At 42.9% G+C, this 22,792-nt stretch overlaps 1 protein-coding gene and 1 long non-coding RNA gene across 14 annotated transcripts in view; one reads left to right on the forward strand and one right to left on the reverse strand.

Moving 5' to 3' along the window:
• Positions 1-2,776, forward strand: part of LOC101080269 (putative RNA-binding protein Luc7-like 2) — a 56,708-nt gene extending 53,932 nt beyond the window's left edge. For all 13 annotated transcript variants that reach the window (XM_023250613.2, XM_023250615.2, XM_006929413.3 and 10 more), the window contains one exon: positions 1,646-2,776. In XM_023250613.2, coding sequence (XP_023106381.1) covers positions 1,646-1,823 — 178 coding nt within the window. In that variant the 3' untranslated portion in view covers positions 1,824-2,776. The remainder of the gene's footprint in view (positions 1-1,645) is intronic.
• On the reverse strand, positions 2,573-6,087 carry LOC123384051. Its single transcript, XR_006594637.1, has 2 exons — positions 2,991-6,087; positions 2,573-2,870 (listed from the first exon to the last, which is right to left on the reverse strand). It is a non-coding gene; the product is annotated as an uncharacterized LOC123384051 (long non-coding RNA).
• Positions 6,088-22,792: the final 16,705 nt, after the last annotated feature.

The raw sequence follows: 22,792 nt of genomic DNA on the forward strand, positions 1-22,792 counted from the left end.
TTCAAGGTAAAAGTCCTAATTCAAAGTCTTAATGATTTACTGTTTCTCCACCCCAACTGTGAAATACTGGTCTGAATTCTGTTAGTGACATTTCCCTGGCAACAGTTACCTTAATAAATGAGGACTTGGCTTGCATTTTTCTACATCCTGGTCTTTTCAAACACGTGGTGCAGACTTCACAGTCAGATTAGTTGGGTTCGGTGGCTGTGGCCAAATAATCTAATTATCCTGTCATCTCCCATCTTTTGAGTACTTGGGTTATTAGTATTGGTAATTTGAATGAAATGTTGAGTGTAAATAAAATGCTTATGGAAGGGACATTGTAATCTCTCACAAGATCCTAGTTGATGCTCATCTCGTGGTTAATTTCCAGTTATTACTGACCTTTGAGACTTACCTGCCGTTGTATCTAATTCTTAGGCATCTTCTCTCCATGTTACATTCTTAGAAAGATTCTGGAGAGGAGCAGTGTAACCAGACATGCACTGTGATTTTTTTTTTTTTCCCTACATCTTTTAAAAATTAAGCTTATTCTAACGTTAAGTAGAATGCTCAAAGTTGACATTTTAATCTTTCAACCTTTTTTGGTTCAGTCCTACCTTTTTTTTTTTTCCTGCATTAGAAGCTCAAAGTATTAGCTAACCCATGTTCACACTCAGAATCTGAAGCCTGGTTAAGAGAGATGATTATATAAAAGTACCATGTCACCTGTAAAGAACCAAATATATGTAATATATATTATTAATTCATTCTAGAGATTGAAAGTATAGATTTCATATTCTGATCCCATCATATCCTTTGGTTTTCCTTCTGATTGAATCTCTGATAAGAGTTTGTTATCACTTACCTTTCTCATTGAAATTGGGTATGGGAATGGAGAGATGGTGTAAAGAAGCCATTATGGTTAATCAAGATGTAGTGTGATCATCTTTCTGTCTTCCATTCTTATTTTTTTCTGTTGGTTGAATGAGCTCACTCAGGAGGAGTAAAGATTTTAAAAATAATAAATGGTTATCTGAAGCCATATCATTAATTGAGTACTTCCTTATCTAAGTTGAGTGTTGGCAAACTATTGCCTGCAGGCCAAATCTGGCCCCATAGCCGGTTTTTGAATAGCCAGTGAGCTATGGGTGGTTTTTAAATTGTTGAAGGGTTGATAAAAAGAAAAGGAAGAAGAATATCTACCTAAAATATTTACTCTCTGGCCCAACAGCAAAGAAAATAAGATTTGCTGACCTCAGTTGTAAGTTTTAAATTTCCATCCAGTTTGGAACCTGTATTCTGTTTATAGGTTTTTTAAAAATCGGTTTAACACTTTGATTTTTAAAGATACTGTCTATGTACTATTTTCATATTAAATACATTTGCCATGAATTAGAAACATTTTATGATTGCCTCTGAAATAATGAGAATATCCTAGAAGTCATTATTTTAGCTTACGGTTTTTGACCCTTACCTGCTTGTTTTCACCCATCTCCCTTGTCACCTTGGGTAGTGCTCTTTTCAGCCCGAAAACTGGCTCCTCTGTCTTTCTTGGATGTAGTCTGTATATCTTCAGCTATCAGTACCTTAATATTTATCCGATTCTTTGATTTGGATATTGGGTTTCCCAACACATTTTGCTCCTCAAATTAATATTTTTCAGATCCTCAAAAGAAAGATTCAGAGACCAAGACTTAGCATCACGTGACAGAGACAGGAATTCAAGAGACAGATCACCTCGTGACAGAGACCGAAAAGATAAGAAGCGGTCCTATGAGAGCGCTAATGGCAGATCAGAAGACAGGAGGAGCTCTGAAGAGCGCGAAGCAGGGGAGATATAATTAGCTGTGTACATATCCTCAATCCTTAAGCTTCCTATGGAGTTACATACTATTGTTTAGTTTACAGCTATTGGGGGTTACAGTGAGCAGTTCCAGACTCCAATCCAAATAGGCTAGATGCACAGTATCTAACTCGATCTGAACTGAACTTGTTTTCCCTGATGAAGCCTAAAACTACATCCATAGTTTCTGGTGAACCTGTAATGCGATTCTGAAAGTACAGTTTTATATAATAAGATGCTGATATCTTTATTCTTTCTAGTAGGAGTGATAGTGAACGAATTGTGTTGCTTGCCTTGGGAATTTTTGAACATTTGTAAAATGCTGTCTTCCTTTCTAGTCCACAAACAACAGCTTTCAGAATTTTTCTTTTTAATTCTTCTTCCTCTGACTTTTGTATCCCCTAATACCTCCACCCTCTAATTATAGGAGAAAGGGGGAGCAGGGAAGCAATATGACTTCTGTTCTAAGGTTCTGTTCCCATTATTATGCGCTGATTACAGAGCATTTATACTGGAAAGTGTGCTGGAGAAATTTCAATACCCGGAGTTTTTGTTTTGTTTTACAGTGCCTATTTAGAGTTGGAAGTTGAACAGCCTGTTGCATCACATACTTTGCTTTTTTATTGAAATTTTGAAATCCAACATGTCTTGATTTTTCTGTTCTATTGAATTGCTATGTTCAGGATGTTTTGAAAAGGGGGGTGGGGCAGGGACTCTTTCATAAGCACTTGTTTTATTTTGTGTGTGTGTGTGTGTGTGGAGTATAAAGGCTACAACCTTATTGTAAAAAATAATAAAATGAAACAATCACCACCACCATCATTAAACTGTAACTTGTCTAGTAAATTGTCACTAGAACTATTTGATGTGGGCATTTCTTCTGTTCTATCATCATTAGTGCCTTACTGTGCAAGGCACCAAAGGAAATAAACACATACTTGCCAAGATGAACTGTTGCTCCGCCTGGTCCAGCCCGGGCCCCTGCTGACTGTATTCCAGCTGTTTTAGGGCTGTCTGCAACAAATGCTATAGAGAGGGACTAGACCTGCAAAAGAAATTGGGTTTTTCTGGTTTTGTTTTTTTCATTCAGCCAACCAAAATAAAAACATGGTATAATCAATGTAATGAGCATAACAATTTCTGCACTGAAGAGCTAGGTACCTACCAGTGATTTTAAACAGTAGTGGGCAGGTATCACTTGTGATTCTAGAAAATCAAGGAACAAAAATACTTCAGTGAAGTTAGTGTCTGTGTTACAGTTAACAAACATCACCTTCCAATAACTGTCTTCGGGTCCCCTAAGTGTGTGGGCCATAGAGGGGAAGGGAACCTAATTTTAAGTGGCAAATTTGCATCTAAAAGGGACACTCACCAGGTTTACCAAGCTGTGCATCTTTACCTGAAAGTTTTCTACCATATTTGGTTCCATGTATTCCAGTTTATTCAGAGTTTAACTATCTGAGACCCATCTTCCGTCAGTGGCCCATTCTCTTTTATTCTTGATTTCTGAGAAACTGTTTTGTATCTACTTTGTTCCTAGTGGTCTGCTCTATTCTCAATCCTTACAAGTACTGTGGATTTAATACCTTCGGATCTGTAATAGGATCAAACAGGTTAAGCTGGTAGGTGCAAGAAGATTGTGACCAAACTCCCAACAAAACATTGGAAAATAGGTTTTACTTACCATTGTTTGTGTAGCTAGAATTTACTACCTGCTGTCTAATTGTATACCTGCTGTATAATTATTAGTTGTTAATACAGTTGTCATTTGTAGGCAATACAGGCTACACAACCATCAACAGGTCAGTGGTAGTCCATAAAGAAGATCCTCATCCCAGGCTGGGCTACCATGGTGGGTCACTTCAGTTGCAGGATTCTCTGATCAATCCCATTTAAAAAGTCCTTTTTAGAACAATTCTGTTGCTTAGGTACTTCTAGCATTTGGACTTTAAGAAATGTAGATTTTTTTTTTTTTAATCCCAATCATCACCCTTAAGCCAGGGTGGCCACTCTGAATTAGAATAACCATAAATCTCTGTATCTTTCAGAAAACGGTTTGCTCCATACTGAAAAGGACTTAAGACCGATAAAGCAAACCTGTCTTTACTATTTGTACAGTTTTATTCAGGGCAGCTTACTGACAAGAGGCAATTGGGTGGGTGCATGGATGATCCAGGTTACTGTGCAGATGTCCTCCACCCCTATTTCTAAGCCATATGATTCATAGCTGCATAGGCCTTAATCCCCACATTTTTTAAAGCAAGGAACATGATGGTAAGGTCACAGTGTTATCCTAAGTGGCACCACCTGGTGGTGGTAGATGGCAGCAGACTACTAGGACCCTGGGCTTGCCTCATCCCACAATACAAGTAGGTAACTAGCAAATCATCTTAAATACCCCCAGAAATCGACTTTGAGACTGGCAAAAGAAACGCCACAGCTAAAGGTAAGGAAGCTACCAAATCGAAGGTAGGAGGCACAGAGGTCTAGTTTGGGGAGAAATGGATCCTGGCTGCTGTGGAGAGGAGCACTAGGGGAACACAGAAGGAGAACGTTTCCTCATAGCCATTGGTTTGGAAAGTGAGAAGGGATTAATTTCTTGAGTTGTTGCACTGCTTTGGGGTTTAAAGCCTGAAGTTTTTGAGTGTTAGCAGGTTGTGCTCCTGGAGAGACCAGTCCATAGGCATCAGGGCTGCCCTTGGAGAAGGTAGGCAAACAATCTGAGGACATAGAGCTTGGAAACAGCAGAGCGCCAGTGGAACCCAGTGGGGAGATTATTTGCTCTTCTCAGAGTGTGCCCAAAGGCAGTGTTCACGGAGACACCTCTCCAATAACGAAGGAACTGGCTGGTGCTGTTACCCCCCCATGCCCCTCAGCATACACACAAGAGCCACCTGCAGGAACCAGTGAAGTATAGTCGCTGGCTACCTAACTTGCTCACAGCCCTACCCCCTTACGCTGCAATAGAACTGCTCCTCCCAGGCTTGCTTCAGTCCTAGGCTGGTGGGCCCCCTTATCCAGAAGACCAGCACAAAGCCCTGCCCCTGCATGTCTCCCAACTACAGTTTTGCAGGGCCTCAGTTTCACTGGAGGTGGTAACAGGTTTCATCTCACAAGCAGACCAAAATACACAACTGAAACTGGCCAGCTAGAACATTCAGGCCAGGGACCAAACACTGCTCACAGGAGGCAAGGAGAGCTGCTGCAGATGACAGGCCTGAAGGACAGCAGCCAGAACAGCAGCAGAACACTTAAAGCACCTATGGGAGACACACCCTGAAACACCAGTCCCTGGACACCACATGACCTCTTTGTGACGCCAGTACTTTCAGCAGCCAGAGACCTAACTGGCTAACCCACAGAAGCAGGCAGTGACTTACACAAAATGAGCAAATTTATCCCAAATGAACAAGTTAAGGCTATGGCCAGAGATTTAAGCCACATAGATAAAAGTAATATACGTGTTCAAGAATTGAAAGCAATGATCATTAGGATACTGGGCTTGAGAAAAGCATGAAAGATCAGTGAGACCCTTATGACAGAAAAATTTAAAAAACATGAGTGTAATAAAGGAGATTACAAACATGTTTGATGCAGTCAACAGCAGGCTGAAACAATCAGCAACAAGTTAATGACTTAGACTAATGGAAAGTAATCAAGCTGAACAAAAGAGAAAAAATTCTCCCAAACAAGAATAGACTTAAGGAATTAAGTGACTCCCAACAAAATAGCATTTGTATTATAGGAGTCCCAGAAGGGGCAGAGAGAGAGCGATAAAAGGGGGCAAAAAATTTCTCTCAAGTTGTAGCTGAAAACTTCCCTAATCTGAGGAAGTAAACAGACATCTAGATCCAGGAGGCATAGAGAACTCCCATTAAAAAAAAAAAAAAAAATCAAAAGCAAGCCAACACGAAGACATACTGTAATTAAATTTTCAACATATAGTGATAAAATATCTTAAAAGCAGCAAGACAAAAGACTCTTACTTATATGGGAAAACCCTTAGGGCTGTCAGATTTTTTCATCAGAAACTGCAAGCCAGAAGGGACTGGCATGGTATATTCCAAATACTGAGTGGTAAAAATCTGCAGCCAACAATGCTCTATCCAGCAAGGCTAACGTTGAAAGTAAGAGAGAGAATTTCACAGACAAAAACTAACATTCATAACCACTAAACCACCCTTGCAAGAAATACTAAAGGAGACTCTGCATAGAAAAGACACAAAGTGACAGTATGAAGTTAGGAAATACAAATGCAGTAAAAATGATTTTCAGTTTAAAAAAAAAAAAAAAAAAGGGCCCTGGGTGGCTCAATTGGTTGAACGTCTGACTTGATTTCAGCTCAGGTCATGATTTCAGTTTGTGGGATCAAGCCCCGTGTCAGGCTCCACACTGACAGGACAGAGCCTGCTTGGGATTCTGTCTGCCCTTCCCTCCACTTGTGCTCTTGCTCTCAAAATAAATAAAAATAGGGGTGCCTGTGTGGCTCAGTCAGTTGAGCATCCAGTTCTTGATTTTGTCTCAAGTCATGAGCCCACTGCACCAATGGTGTGGAGTCTGCTAGGCTCTCTCTGACCCTCCCACACTTGCTCTCTCTCAAAATAAATAAACTTTAATAATTAGAAATATAAAAAAACTTTTGAGAAAAATCAGTCGAGGAATTCACAAAACAACAGGATAAAAGGATGCAAAATATGACAGCATATACCTGAACTGTGTGAGGACAGGAGTCAAGAATGGGTCAAACTTAAGCAGCTATCAAGTTAATATAGACTACAATATGCAGAAGGTGTTACATGCAAACCTAATGGTAACCACAAAAACTAGTAAAGATGGGAAGAATAAAGAGAGAGAAATCACAGTCACTGAAGAAAACCAGAGACCATGAAATGAAGACAAAGGATCAGAAAAATTCTCTACAACCTGAGAACAAGTTATGAAATGGCAATAAATTTTTACCAATAATTACTTTCAGTGTAAATGGAGTAAATGCTCTATAATCAAAAAAGACATAGGGTGACTGAGTAGATTAAAAAAAAAACCAAGACCCATCTATATGAGCCTACAAGAGACTCAATTTTAAAAAAATTTTTTTAAATGTTCCCAAAAAATCCAGTGAAGAAAGGGGCAGAAGACATGAATAGACACTTTTCCAAAGAAGACATCCAGATGGCCAACCGACATGAAAAAATGCTCAACATCACTCATCATCAGGGAAATACAAATCAAAACCACAATGAGATACCACCTCACACCTGTCGGAATGGCTAACATTAATAACTTGTGGCAGCAACAGATGTTGGTTAAGGAGGCAGAGAAAGAGGATCTCTTTTGCACTGCTGGTGGGAATGCAAACTGGTACAGCCACACTGGAAAACAGTATGGAGGTGCCTCAAAAAATTAAAAGTAGAACTACCCTATGACCCAACAATTGCACTGTTAGGTATATATCCAGGAGATACAGGTATGCTGTTTCCAAGGGGCACATGCACCCCATTGTTTATACCAGCAGTATCAACAATAGCCAAAGTATGGAAAGAGCCCAAATGTCCGTCAATGAATGAATGGATAAAGATGTGATACACACACACACACACACACACACACACACACACACACACACAACGGAGTATTACTCAGCAATCAAAAAGAATGAAATCTTGCCATTTGCAACTACGTGGATGGAACTAGAGAGTATTATGGTAAGTGAAATTAGAGAACGACAAGTATCATAGGACTTCACTCATGTGACTTTAACACACAGATAGATGAACACAAGGGAAGGTAAGCAAAAATAATATAAAAACAGGGAGGACAAAACATAAACTCTTAAATATGGAGAACAAACAGGGTTACTGAAGGGTTGTGGGAGGGAGGATGAGCTAAATGGGTAAGGGGCATTAAGGAATCTACTCCTGAAATCATTGTTGCACTATATGCTAACTAACTTGGATGTATATTAAAAAAATAAAATAAATGTTTAAATGTTCATCTTTTGAGAGAGAGCACAAGCAGGGGAGGGGCAGAGAGAGAGGGAGACTGAATCTGAAGCAGGCTCCAGGCTCCAAGCATCAGCACAGAGACTGACGTGGGGCTCAAACTCACAAACTGACTGAGCCACCCAGGCGCCCAACGTTTTTGTTATTTTTTAATTAAAAAAATTTTTTTTAAAGTAATCATTACCCAGCATTTGGTTCAAACAACCCAAGCAAGATCGAGTTTCATGCTTTACTGAGCCAGCTAGGTGCCCCAAGAGACTCTAGAGTTAAAGACACTTGCACATTTCAAAGTGAGGGTGTGGAGAAACATTAATAATTCAAGTGAATACCAAAGGAAAGCTGAAGTAGCAGTACTTACATCAGACAAACTAGACTTTACAAGAAAGACCATAGAGACACCTAACTCAGATGATTGAGTGTCCAACTCTTGATTGCAGCACTTGATCGGCTCAGGCCATGATCTCACAATTCATAAGATTGAGCCTTATGTCAGGCTCCACATTGTCAGCACACGCCTGTTTGGGATTCATTCTCTCTGTCTCTCTCTCCCTCCCTCCCTCCCTCAATAAACTTAAAAAGAAAAAAAAAAAATTGTAAATCTTTCTGCACCCAAATGGGAGCACCCAGATACATAAAACAAGAATATAAAAGAACTAATTGATAACAATACCATGTTAGTAGTTAACACTGCACTTAAATCAATGGACAGATCATCTAAGCAGAAAATCAACAAGGAAACAATGGATTTGAATGACACACTGGACCAGATGGACCTAACAGATATATTTAGAACATTGCATCCTAAAACAGAATACACATTCAAGTGCACATGGAACATTCTCCAGAACAGATAACCTATTAGTCCACAAAACAAGCCTCAACAAATTTGAGATCAAAGTCCTACCATATACCTTTTTTGACCACCACACTATGAAACTACGAGTCAACCACAAGAAAAAATCTGGTAAGACCACAAACACATGAAGGTTAAATAAATAGTATGCTACTAAACAATGAAATGGGGGTGGCAAAAACAATGAATGGGTCAGCCAGGAAATGGAAGAAATAAAATCTATGGTAACATGAAAATGAAAACAATGGTCTAAAACCTTTGGGATGCAGCACAAGTGGTCCTGAGATGGAAGTATGTAGAAATCCAGGTCTGCCTCAAGAAGCAAGAAAAATCTCACAATGTAACCTTACACTTAAAGGAGCTAAGAAAAGATCAAAGTTTAAAGCCAGTAGAAGGAAGGAAAGAAGATTAGAGCAGAAATAAATGATAAAGAAACTGGAAAAAAAAAAAAAAACCACCTTAATAAAACCAGGAGCTGGTTCTTTGAAAAAATTAATAAAATTGGCCAACCTCTAGCCAGACTTAAGAGAAAGGGCCCCAAATAAATATCACAAATGAGAGAAGTAACAACCAACACCACAGAAATACAAACAATTTAAAAAGATTATGAAAAATTACATGGCAACAAATTGGACAAGCTGTAAGAAATGGATCAATTCCTATAAATTACCTATAGGTAACCTATAAATTACCAACACTCAAGAAGGAATAGAAAATTTAAACAGGTTGATGACCAGTAAAGAAATTCAATCAATAATCAAAAATCTCCCAATAAACAGAAATCCAGGGCCAGATAGCTTTACAGGCAAATTCTACCAAATTAATTTAAAAGAATTAAAGGAATTATTAATTCTAAAAGAATAAAAGAATACCTATTTTCAAACTACTCCAGCAAAGCAAATAGACAAGGAAGGAAAACTTCCACATTCATTCTATGAGGCCAGCATTATCCTGATCCCAAAACCAGATAAAGACACGGCTAACAAAAAAACAAAACAACCAAAAAAACGAACTACATGCCGGTATCCCTGATGAACAAGGATGCAAAAATCCTCAACAAAATACTAGCAAACCGGAGCCAACCGTGTATTAAAAAAATCATTCACCACAATCAAGTGTGATTTATTCTTGGGTTGTAAGAGTGGTTCCGTATTCACAAATCCATCAACGTGATACACTCTATTAATAAAAGATTAAGGACCATACAGTCATTTTGATAGATGCAGAAGCAGCATTTGACAAAGTACAATACCCATTCAGGATAATGGGTACAAAGTAGGTTTAGAGGGGACATAACTCAATGTAATAAAGGCCATATGTGAAAAACCCACAGCTAATATCATCCTAAACAGGGAAAAAGCAACAACTTTTTCTCTGCTGTCAGGAACAAGACAGGGATGTCAGCTCACCACTTTTATTCAGCATACTACTGGAAGTCCTAGCCACAGACAACAAAAAGAAAAACATCAAAATCCGTAAGGGAGAAATCAAACTCACTGTTTGCAGATAATATGATACTATAGGTAGAAAACCTGAAAGACTCCACCCCAAAACTGCTAGGATTTATAAATTCAGTGAAGTCGCAGGATCCAAAAATAGCATAGAGAAATCTGTTGCATTTCTATATACCAATGACGAAGCAGCAGAAAGAGAAACTAAGGAATTAGTCCTGTTTACAGTTGCACCAAAAATAATAAGATACCTAGGAATAATTCTAACCAATGAGGTGAAAGACCTGTACTCTGAAAACTAAAACACCGATGAAAGAAATTGACAATGACACAAGGGAAATGGAAAGACATTCCATGCTTGTGGGTTTCAAGAACAAATAGTATTAAAGTGTCTATACTACACAAAGCAATTTACAGATTTAATGCAACTCCTGTCAAGTCGTTTTCACAGAACTAGAACGAGCAATGCATAAATGTGTATGGAACCATACAAGACCCTGAATAGCCAAAGCAATCTTGAAAACTAAAAGCAAAGCTGGAGGCATCACAATTCCAGACTTCAAGTTATATTACAAAGCTGTAGTAATCACAACAGTATGGTGTTGGCATAAAAATAGATACAGAGATCAATGGATCAGAACAGAAAGCCCAGAAATAAGCCCACCCTTATATGGTCAATTAATCTTCAATAAAGGAGGCAAGAATATGCAACAGGAAAAAGACCATCTCTTCAACAAAGGTTGGAAAAACTGGACCTCTTTCTTACAGCACACACAAAAGTAAACTTGAAATGGATCAAACACCTAAATGTGAAATCCTTGAAGAAAACACAAGCAGTAATATCTCTGACATCAGTTGTACCAACTTCTTTCTAGATAGGTCTCCTGAGGCAAAGGCAACCAAAGCCAAAATAAACTATTGCGGCTATATCAAAATTAAAAGCTTTTGCACAGCAAAGAAAACAATCAACCAAACTAAAAGGGAACATACTAAATGGGAAAAGGTATTACAAATGGTATACCCCATAAGGGGTTAGTGTCCAAAATCTATAAAGAACGTATTCAACTCAACACCCAAAATGTTAATAATCCAATTAAAACTGGGCAGAAAACATGAATAGACATTTCTCCAAAGAAGACATCCAGATGGACAGCAAACATAGGAAAAGATGCTTAGCATCACTCATCATCAGGGAAATGCAAATCAAAACTACAACAAGCTATCACCTCACACCTGTCAGAATGAGTAAACTCAGAAATCCAAAAACAAGTGTTGGCAAAAATGTGGACAAAAAGAAACCCTCTTGCATGGTTGGTGAGAATGCATACTGGTGCACTGTGGAAAACGGTACGGAGGTCCCTTACCCTACCATCCAGCAATCACACTACTGGGTATTTAACCAAAGAATACAAACACACTAATTCCAGTGCATGTGGAATGAATACATGCATCTGATGTTTATGAGAACATTTACAATGGCCAAATTATGGACACAGCCCAACTGTCCATTGATTGATGGATGGATAAAGAATATGTGAGATAGATATAGATATAGATGTAAGACTTAGCCATAAGAATGAAATCTTGCCACTGCCAACAACAGGGATGGATCTAAAAATGATTATGCTAAGATAAATGAGAGGAACACATACCATATTATTTCACCCATGTGGAATTTAAGAAACAAAACAAAGGGAAGAGAGAGAGGGGCAGACCAAGAAACAGACTTTTAAGGTATAGAGAACAAACTGATGGTTACCAGAGGAGAAGTGGGTGGGGGGATGGGTGACATAGGTGAGGGGGATTAAGGAGGACACCTGTGATGAGCACTGGGTGATATATGGAAGTGTTGAATCACTATATTGTACACCTGAAACCATTATACTGTATGTTAACTGGAATTTAAATAAAAACTTCAAGTGTCACCAACTGTGCACCAGAGGGTAGAACAAGATGGAAGGCCAAAGATGGAGTTGGTGTTGCCAACACTCCTACACTTTACTCCTGACATCTTTATGGCCCATATAACATTTGTGTGCCATTCTTCCTCTATGACCCTGGAGCTAGATATTGGGAAATCCGTTGCAGCCCCAAGCTACAGCAACTATATATACAGCCAACAGGAGATTCCTAGCCACCTGGTCAAGAGGTCCTTTCCTCACCCAACAGTTGGAGGGATTGTGAACTTTAGCTTACGTAATGGTCCAGGACAGGAAGACATTTCCTGATGCAAGAGGAAGGTACATTAGTGCAAGATTAGGGGCGATAAGACTCATGGTTTTACAGACCATAGACGTGGCAAATTTTTCTTGAGCAGTAACGCAGTAGCTGTTTGGTCCTCATGAGCTAATAGCAGCTCTGGCTTTTCAACATTTTTCATTTTTGAGGAATAGGGGCTATGAACAGTCTAGCTACTTGCTGCTGAAAAGGGATGTAGATAGCTTTGACAAATGAAACTGCCTTGCATCTAACTGCAGACATTCCCTAGTACTAAGTTGAATCCCCATCCTTCATAGAGCCATTATTTTGGAACTCTGGTGTAATAGACCTAAGCTCTTATTCTGCATTTTGTAATGAGGTCAGTTAAGTTAGTTCATTGAAACAGTGGTGTCTTTTCAGGAGGCTGTCCTGACAGTGAGCTTTCAAAGTCAAGCCTAGCACACGCAGTCAAGTAGAAAATTAGCCAGATATGCAAGGAAACCAGAAGAATTCAGGATCCAGCCTAGTTTTATAGGTAAACAATCATTCAAGGATAATCAGAACTAGAATGTAACTCCCATATGAAAACAATTTCCATTTTTCCTCTCTAAAAATCAGTTAAAGGTAGCCAAATTAAGAGTCAGTTGTTTGTAAAGCAAATCCAGTTTTAACAAACCTGGCCAAATTATTTACCCAATTGCAGCAAGAATAGTGATTGATTAGGTCCTTTTATATCTGCTTTGCTAGAGCTTCTCATAAGGAATTTCAGATTGAGCCTGCAACAGCTTTTCAAGGCTAAGAGCCAAACCATATACTTGCCACCAGACTTGCCTACAATACCTGTAGGTTTGGGTTACTTCTTTCCCGAGGTCCTCAAGATATCCTGAACTTCTTGAGCCTTCCAGGAAGTGACCCTCCTTACTCACCTGGTAGGGTTCCTGGGAACACTCACAAGCAAGGTACCAGGCCAGTTGTTTCCAAGGGGCTTCATAGGCTCCATAAAATCAACCTTAGTGCCTTAATGCTGTCTGGCCGTATCTGAGCCAATGCAGACCTCTCTCAAATAGGACATTGCAGTCAAAGCCTTGACAATATGACCAGTGTTTCCAGTGGGGTCCTGTTACAAGGAGAACAGATTCTTACTGGATTTACTCGGGTAACTTTAATTGATTTCCCATTTTGTCATTGCTGCAAGCCCCAGCCAAACCCTTCTGGATATGAAATTCCTTCAAATTCACAACACATCCAGCATTAAGACCCCTAGGTCCTGTACTTGTTTTACTATCATTTTTCCTTTAAGAAAGCTTCTTATTGGTTAGCAACTCAATCCAGTCCGCTTCCCTTCTTAGCCAAGGCATATAAAGGGTGTTCAAGATTTTTTATTTTTAAGATCTCAACACCCAACGTGAAGCTCAAACCCACTACCCCAAGATCAAGAGTCACATGCTGTACTAAGCCAGCCAGGCATCCCTTAAAGGTCTTGATATCTGGATTAGATGGGAAATAAAAGGTCTCCAGTAACTCAGTAAAAAACCAACAAGCCTGTAATCCCTTTCCCGTTTTAGAGATTGGGAAGGTATGTTTTTTTATCAGTAACCACCTTTTGTCTTACACAACCAGATGATGCCCAGGAACTTGATTAATTAACCTGGCCCTTGCATCTTGTAGCTATTTCCCTCCCATCTTCAGGACTAAGTACACAGCTGCTTGAGTCGGAGGATAAATCATCACAGGTTAACATCATCTCCATAATGAGAGAGCACCATAGCCTCAGGCAATCGTCCTATTTATTGCTCTCCAGGGACCAGCAGCTGTATTGTATAGGTTCCCATTTTGCATGACCCACGAGGATAGGTTTCGCAACTCAGCTACACAACCTGAATTCACCTGTTGTAGTTAGATCCAGATCCTGTAGATCTCCATACCCAAAATATACTCCAGAAAAGGAGGGGGGGGGGGGACTATGCACTAGAAAACATCAGGGAGGAAGCCTGCTGATCTGTAGATAGACTAGTTGGTCTAACCTTGATAATTTGTCCCCCATGGCCATCAGTAGCCTTTATTTCTCCCCCAAATTTTGAGGGGTTTCCATAGATCAGTGTACATTCAGCCCCATTGTCTGTTAGAGCTAGTACAGTCTGTTAGTGGGACACCAACAAATGGTGAATTCAACCTGGATCCTCTGGTCGCCACCTATTGCAGGAACTAGAGAGCAAAGCACTAGAGGACAACGTTGGCCTAACCCCCCAGTTCTCAGAGGGGCAGTCGGTGACAGTAGGGCAGTGGCTTCAAGGCAATAAGCTACTTTCCCTTAGGTGATGCCTTCAGTAGGTCCAGCAAGACTGAACTGGGCTGTGTGTATTTTCTCTCGGCGTCCCGGATAATATTAGATCTTGCCACAGTTGTTCATAAGCAACCTTGATGGGCCCCCCTCTCTGCCATTTTGTCGTGGTCAGGATCCTTTGATTTTCAACCTACTTCCCTTCTGAGGGATCCTTTCAGTTTCACTTATGTCAGTCAACATGAAGCTACTGGAGAAAGGGGCTGATTTACCACAGGGTCCAGGACAGATGCCGAAGTCCTATACCATGCCCTTGGGGCTGACTGTAGGCCACAGTTCTTCATACCAGAGCAAAAGAATTCTTCATCTGGGCCTCTCATTTACGCTGCATGTAAATGGCATGTTTCGTTCCCAGTTCACATATAATTTCTTGTAGTCCTTCCATAGAGGCCAGGTTATCTTAATGCTCTAAGTTATCCAGTCAATCAACCGAGCTAAGTGCCTGCATTTCTCACCCATGCTTGAGGCACGTAACCTTTGTTGCAGTGACTGAGGCTATTTTTTATATCGCACTTAACCCATTTAACCCACCACCATCTCCCCCAGTATCCCACAGTTGTAACACCCAAGCTGCCACCCCTTCTCAGCCCTTTTGCTTCCCCGCCACGTCAAGCAGAATACCTAACAACTCTCGGGGCCGCTTTGAGGTGTCCCCATACCCACGCACTGGTCTGAAACGCTCCAAAGAGCCAAGTCTCCCCCTGCGGCCAGGGCTGGTCAGCTTGGGCTTGAACCCTGGCGTCTGGCTCCTCCCGCCACCCCCCTGTGTTTCCCCCCCCCTCCTCCAGACAACCCATTCTCCCCCCTCCCGGCGTGGTCCCCTTACCCAAGCTCGTTTTGTCTTGGGCATCCTGTTGACTACACCGACTGTTAAAAGGTAGAGGAGGATCACTATCCTCCAGCCTTAGATGGCCTTTTTAGAGCGAAAACCGAAACAGGCCACTCCACTGTCTTCCTCACGGCCACTTACACGGGCGGTGGTCCAGGGCGCCGTGCAGGGATCCTCCACTGCTGCTCTCTGAGCCATATCCCCCGAAGCCACCCAGACCTTAATCCCTAGCTTTTACGGAACGAGAAGCGAGCTGGCGAGGACCCAGGGTAGTTACCTCGAGTGGTGTCACCTGTGCGCCAGAGGCTCTAACGTGGTCCCACCTGTGTGGCAGAGCGGAGAACAAGGTGGGAGGGCCCAAGGCGGAGTCAGGCTGTCCGCACTCCTACACGACCTTTCTCCCGCACAGTTCTCAGCCCTGTTGTGTTATCTGGGGACCGTAGCAGAGAGAAGTTTAGTCACAGCTGCAGAAACATTTATTTGCTCCTCCGGGGACATCACGCTTCGCGTTTCCTTCGTGGGGGCCTGGGTTTTGCTGTAACCAGGCATTTCCCCCAAAGCTGAAACTCAAGGGAAAAAAACCCTCCATTTCTAGGTAGACTTGTTTTTATTTTCAAGAAAGACTTGCTCGCTCCTCCGATAACCCTAAAGCTAAGGTGGACTTTTCTTGATCATTTCCAACTTCCTGTTTTTTCCCCCGCCAAGTCTGATTTTAAGAGTCTGCTTTTATAGAAACTATTTAACAGTAGCTTTCTGCACGATCCCATTATCCCATCGAGTCACAGCCAAGCCTGCGACGCAGTGTGAATACTTCTGACAATTAGTGTGATAGTTTGTCATTCCGTGTGGTACCTAGTAAAATGATAGTTTTAGGCAGTGGCCTATTTCATAAGCTACTTACTTTTCAAAAGTTACTTTTTCATAAGTTGTTATAAATGTTGGTGACAGTTTTAAAAATCAAAACCTTTATAGGATTTTCCACATTAAAAATGCAAGTAAGGGGCGCCTGGGAGCCTCAGTCAGTTAAGTGTCCGACTTCGGCTCAGGTCATGATCTACCAGTTCGTGGGTTTGAGCCCCACATCGGGCTCTGTGCTGACCGCTCAGAGCCTGGAGCCTGCTTCAGATTCTGTCTCCGTCTCTTTCTGCCCTCCCCACTTCACGCTCTGCCTCTCTCTCAAAAATAAACATTAAAAAAAATCCAAGTAAATGTTATAGAGTTTAACAAATGTATACATATCCAAGATGGATACTCAGCTGGAATTTACTGGTAAGGACTGTTAAACCACTCAAACGTGCCCTTCCAACTGGTAATTAGCTGCTGCCCTGGCCTTGAACTCCTTCCTCCCCGATGCCTACCCCCACCCAAGTCCATGCCACATCTCTCAAGGTTGATGTCTGGCATACTGGTCCACTACAACATGCTATATCCTGACTCAAGTATTTTGAAAAACATTCTTGTCTGTTCTTCCCATCTGGAAAAACAAACAAACAAAAAAAAAAAAACACAAAGCTGCTTACATCATGATTTTATTACACCTTGACTGTGGAGATTTAAATTTTCCCAGAGTGTAAGTAAGGCCTGTTTTCTTCTCCATTGCTTTTTCTAATTTGGAAAAAAAAATTTTTTTCAATAAAAAAATCCCAGCTTCAGGGGAGTTAGGAAAGGTGGGAGAGAGCCGAGGGAACAGGGTTTTCACAGCAGAGGCCCCCCTGGGGGAAACAACCAGACGGGGCCTACCAGTAGGGTGGTGCAGCAGCGCTTGGGGGCGGGGGGTACTGGCACCCACAAAACCCAGGAAGTCAGATGTTCTTGGTGTGCAAGTACTTATGGAGACCAGTCCAAACTCATGACCAGTGTAACAGGGCTTAGGCTGAAAGCAAGGCCCTCAGCCTCACAGAACTGGGCTCGCAGTCAAGGACCCAGCAAGACAAGGCCACATAGGAGGAGACAAAAGCTGGCACCAGCACCAGAATCTGCTCGAATGCTGCTTTGGAAGAGTGGCCCCCAGGTGCCAAATGTGTGTACCCCCAAATCTGGACGCTATTGACTGCCTGTAACAGAAGATTAAACTCAGATGGGCTTAAACAGGGGTCTTATTGGCTCACGTGATTGAGTTCCACGTTAACAGCTCCGTCTGTAGGTTTAACACTTGAGCCTTCTATCCACATGACGAGAAAACATTCCAGTTTTGTGTCCCAAAGACCAAGGCATCTTTTCCCAGAAGCCTTTGGAAAACTTCCTCCTATCTCTGGGGCCCAGATTGGGTTCTGTTCCCCTCTGGGAACTAACCAAAGTGAGCAGAGCAATGACATCTCCGGCCGGCTTAGGCCTGGGCTCTTGAGCCAAACGTTAGCCGGGGGGCTGGGATTGCGAGGTTGGCAGGATTGACTCAGGTGTGTCAAGTGCTTCCCAAACTATCCCCACCCCTCCCCACTCCCAAACTGGGGTCACTGCCAGACCACACGGGCGCTCCACAGTGGAGGGGGTGGAAGGGTGGAGCCGAAGAGGCAGAGAAAACCCCAACGTTCCCGGTGATTCCTTCGCTTGAACACACGGCGTGGTGTTGGCAGTCAGACCAAGTGCTGGGGCACAGAACGGACCTTGTTTTCTGCATCCTCTAGTGAGCCTGGTACAGAGCCCCAGCCAGTGTTCAAATAAATGTGGAATGAATGGAATGTCTCATTACCAACATGATCTCAATGGATCCATAGGTCACTGTATCATATCACCACACTCACTTTACAGGGTAGGAAACTCAGCCATGCCAAGTGACCAAAGTCACAACAAAGTGGACACCTTTTTGTCGGTGACCCCAAGGCACTTCCCATCCTAACATTAAGATAGGTGTGTCCTGGGCTGGGAAAAGCAAGAAGGGACCAAGTAACATCCCGAGAGGGAACAAAAGAGGCCCAAACAAATGAAAGTAGAATAAAACCTATGTGTAGTACAGTGTTATTTCTGAAACCTTTTAGGCTCATTTTACTTTGACACTGACCCTACAGCTGAGAATAACAGGCGAGAAGCCTGTATGTATCCAAACTGGGATATATGAATTGTTTTAGTCCCCTGAATTTTTTGAGAAGGTTTTGGTACAAATTACTTGAAATCAGTGTTAAAAATCTATCGAGTGATATATATATATATCTCCAGTGATCAATCATGAAGTACCCTGTGTCACAACGTATTCCTGTCAAAAATGTTTATAACCGAATCTCAGCCTAACTCCCACAGTCAACGGGAAACAAGTCAAACCCAGAATATTTGTCACTTTATGAGACAGCTGGCCTTGTCTATTCAAAGAGTCAGTGTTGGGGCATCTGGGTGGCTCAATCAGTTAGACATCTGACTTTTGATCTCAGCGCAGGTCTTGATCTCGGGGTTGTGAGTTCAAACTCCACACTGGCTGTGAAGCCTACAAGGAAGGAAGGAAGGAAGGAAGGAAGGAAGGAAGGAGCCTACTAAAAAAGAAAAAAAAAAGTTGTAGGTTTAAAGAGATTAAAGGGACCAATAACGGTGCTTAGACCTGAATTGGATCTTTGTTTAAAATACATTAAAAAAGTAATAATAATGACATAAAATAAAACACATTAGTGGAAGAACCAGAAATATTGGAACATGGATTGAATGTGAACTTAACGTTAATTTTTTTTTAATTTTTTTTTTAACGTTTTATTTATTTTTGAGACAGAGAGAGACAGAGCATGAACAGGGGAGGGTCAGCGAGAGGGAGACACAGAATCCGAAACAGGCTCCAGGCTCTGAGCTGTCAGCACAGAGCCCGACGCGGGGCTCGAACTCACGGACCGTGAGATCATGACCTGAGCCAAGGTCGGCTGCTTAACCGACTGAGCCACCCAGGCGCCCCACGTTAATTTTATTAAGTGTAGTAATGGTGGAATTGCAATTACACAAAAAAATATGCTTATTTTTAGCGGATGCATGCCAACGTATTTAGGGGTGAAGTGTCAAAGCGTCGAAGTCTACAATTTATTTTTAGATGGTTCAACCAATTTATATACAAACACACACACACACACACATAAATAGAGAGTAAATGTGGCAAAATGTTAAGTTATCAGATCTAGGGAGAGGGCATACGGGTGTTTATCATATCTTTTTTCCCCAACTCTCCATTTTGAAATATTTCACAAAGTGGAGGGATATCCTAGATTTTCCATTTAGGGGTGCTTGGGTGGCTCAGTTGGTTAAGGGTCTGCCTCTTGCTTTTGGCTCAGTCATGATCTCACAGTTTGTGAGATAGAGTCCCGCGTCGGGCTCTGTGCTGACAGCGCGTGCTCGCTCTCTCTCTCTCTCTCTCAAAATAAATAAATACACTTAGAAAAAAAAATCATCACTTTCAAAATGCTCTGTCCTGGCAGGCACGTAGGTCTTTCAGGTAGGGTTTCTCCAAGTATGGTCTCTCACCATCAGTATGAGAACCGCAAGAGAAAATATAGGAATGGTCAACGAGCACATGAAAAGAAACTCTGCATCAGTCGTCAAGAAAATGCAAATGCAATTATAGTGCCATACGCCTGAAACTAATGTAACATTGTGTGTCGACTATATGTCAATGGGAAAAAAATGCGAAGGGAAACCACGCTGAGATAGCACCACACGCCCACCAGACTGGCTGAACAGAGAAAGGCCGCAACATCAGTGTCGGTGAAGATACGGAGTGTCAGGAACGCCTGTATTTTGTGGTACGGGGGGTTGTAAAATGGTACAGCTACTCGGGAGAACGATGTGGCAGTTTGTTATAATTCAGCATATCCTTGGTTAAACATCCGACTCGATTTCGGCTCAGGTCAGGAGCTCACGGTTCATGGGTTCGGGCCCCACGTGGGGCTGTGCGCTGGCAGCACAGAGCCTGCTTGGGATTCTCTCTCTGCCTCTCTCCCGCTCACGTGCACGCTCTCTCTCTCTGTCTCTCTCAAAATTAATAGATATTAAAAAAATAAATAAATTCAGCGTATCCTGCCCACACAACCTTCCTCTCAGGTCCCCAGAGGAATGAAAACCTACGTCCAAAGACTCGTATCCCAGTGTTCATGGCAGCTGTATGGACAATGGGCAGACCCTGGAGACAGCCGTGCAGGGTGTCACCAACCCGAGTGCAGATAAACCCTGAGGCAGCCCCACGTGGACACGTGCAGGAACGCGAGTGTTTGAAAGCAACCACGAGAGGACGCGCTACACGCTTCTCTTTTTATATGAATTCCTAGAACCAGCTGGACCTACCTATAGAGACGGAACAGATGTGCCTGGGACTGGAGGTCAGGAAGGATTGGCGGCAAAGGGACACGAGAGAACTTTCTGGGCCCTGTGGAACAAATTCCGCATCTTGTCTGGCAGTGGTCACGTGGGAACCTGCGTTTGTCCGAAAGCACTCTCGAGACAGGTGCATTTTCTTTCGGGCAAATTCTGTCTCCATAAAGCTGACTTAAAACACATTTACACATCTTTTTTTCCCCGCTCCGGTGGTGAGATGGGCTCTTTCAGACAGGGTTTCCCAAAATATGATTTCTGGGCTTTGTGCATCAGCCTCACCAGGAAATCTGACCCACTGAGTCAGAATCTCAGGACTGGGCGGAGAGGAGTCACGGGCACCCCAGAGGCTGCCGGAGCCGCCCGTGCCAGAGGCCGGTGTCACAGCTCGGGGACACAAGCCACGTCTGGATTTCACGCAATAGCAGCTGGTGGTGCCCGGTGGGGAAAGAGACTAGAGAAATGACTCGAGAGGAATCCCAGGCCGACCAACCTGCCGCCTAACTTGCCAGCTTCTGTTCTGTACAAAGGGAAAGACAGGCTCTGAAGGCCAGGCTGGAACTTGTGAGAAGGGCCCCCGGCGAAGGAAGGAATTATGGGCTGCGAGAAAGGGGGGCCACGGGGCTCCCTTCCGAAGCCCGCCGCTCTCCAGCCAGGCTGTGCCTCGGAATCTTGGGGACCTTTTTAAAAAAGTCTAATTCCTCTTTTTTTTTTTTTTTTTAATTTATTGAGAGAAAGAGAGTGCAGGGGAGGGGCAGAGAGACGGGGAGAGAGAGAATCCCAAGAAGGCTCCACGTGGTCAGCCCAGAGCCTGACATGGGGCCCGAACCCACGAACCATGAGATTGTGACCCGCTTAACCGACTGAGCCACCCGGGTGCCCCGTCCAACTCCTCTTTTAATCATAGTAGTACATAAATACAGGGTCTTAAAAAAACAAACATGTGAATATGGCTTTAGTAACACTAAAAATCAAAAGAGATTGGTCCCTCTGTGACCTTATTTCTGCTCCTTGGAGACACTGAGAAGCTTTTCACTCTTAAGTGTGCAGCTTGATGAATATTTACATGTGTGCCCCCCCACCTCGAGCCCGCCTAGACGAAGACCCAGACCGTTTCCCGCACCCTAGAATGTTTGCTAGGTGCCCCTTCTCGGTTCATATTTCCCCAGACAACCACTATTCTGACTTCTGTCACCACTGGTAAGTTTCAAGGCAACCACTCTAAATTATTTTTGTCATGGGGCACCTGCGTGGCTCAGTCAGTTAAGTGTCAGGCTTCAGCTCAGGTCACCATCTCACGGTTCATGGGTTTGAGCCCCACAACCGGCTCTGTGCTGTCAGCACTGAGCCTGCTTTGGATCCTCTGTCCCCGTCTCTCTCTGCCCGCCTTCCCCGCTGGTTCTGTAAGTGAATGAACTTTAAAAAAATTGTTTTTGTCCTTTCTTCTAGCATTTGTTTCCGTATTTCTTTAAAAAAAATTTTTTTTTCAACGTTTATTTATTTTTTGGGGACAGAGAGAGACAGAGCATGAACGGGGGAGGGGCAGAGAGAGAGGGAGACACAGAATCAGAAACAGGCTCCAGGCTCTGAACCATCAGCCCAGAGCCCGATGCGGGGCTCGAACTCCCGGACCGCGAGATCGTGACCTGGATGAAGTCGGACGCTTAACCCACTGCGCCACCCAGGCGCCCGTTTCGTATTTCTAAATGATATACTAACACTGCTATTTCCGGGTCTGCCTGCTTTGGGCAGGAACTAGCAGCTTCTTAGGACGCTAGATCCCACGTTCACTCTTCTCGCCCTGCCTCACCAAGGGAAGCTACAACACTTGCCAATTTCCAGGCCCCGCCACCAAACCGCCACGCCCTGGGCACCTGTGTCCCCGCAGCCGCAGGCCCTCGGTAGCTGCGAGCCGGGCCCTCCGCCTTAAGCCGGCCCGACACGCCGGACTCAGGACGTCTGCGGAGAAGGGCTCCGCGGTGTGAAAGCGGAACCTGTTACCAGGCTGCGGGGTTCAACTGGAG

This window comes from Felis catus, chromosome A2, assembly GCF_018350175.1.
Source record: "Felis catus isolate Fca126 chromosome A2, F.catus_Fca126_mat1.0, whole genome shotgun sequence".
Lineage (NCBI taxonomy): Eukaryota > Metazoa > Chordata > Mammalia > Carnivora > Felidae > Felis > Felis catus.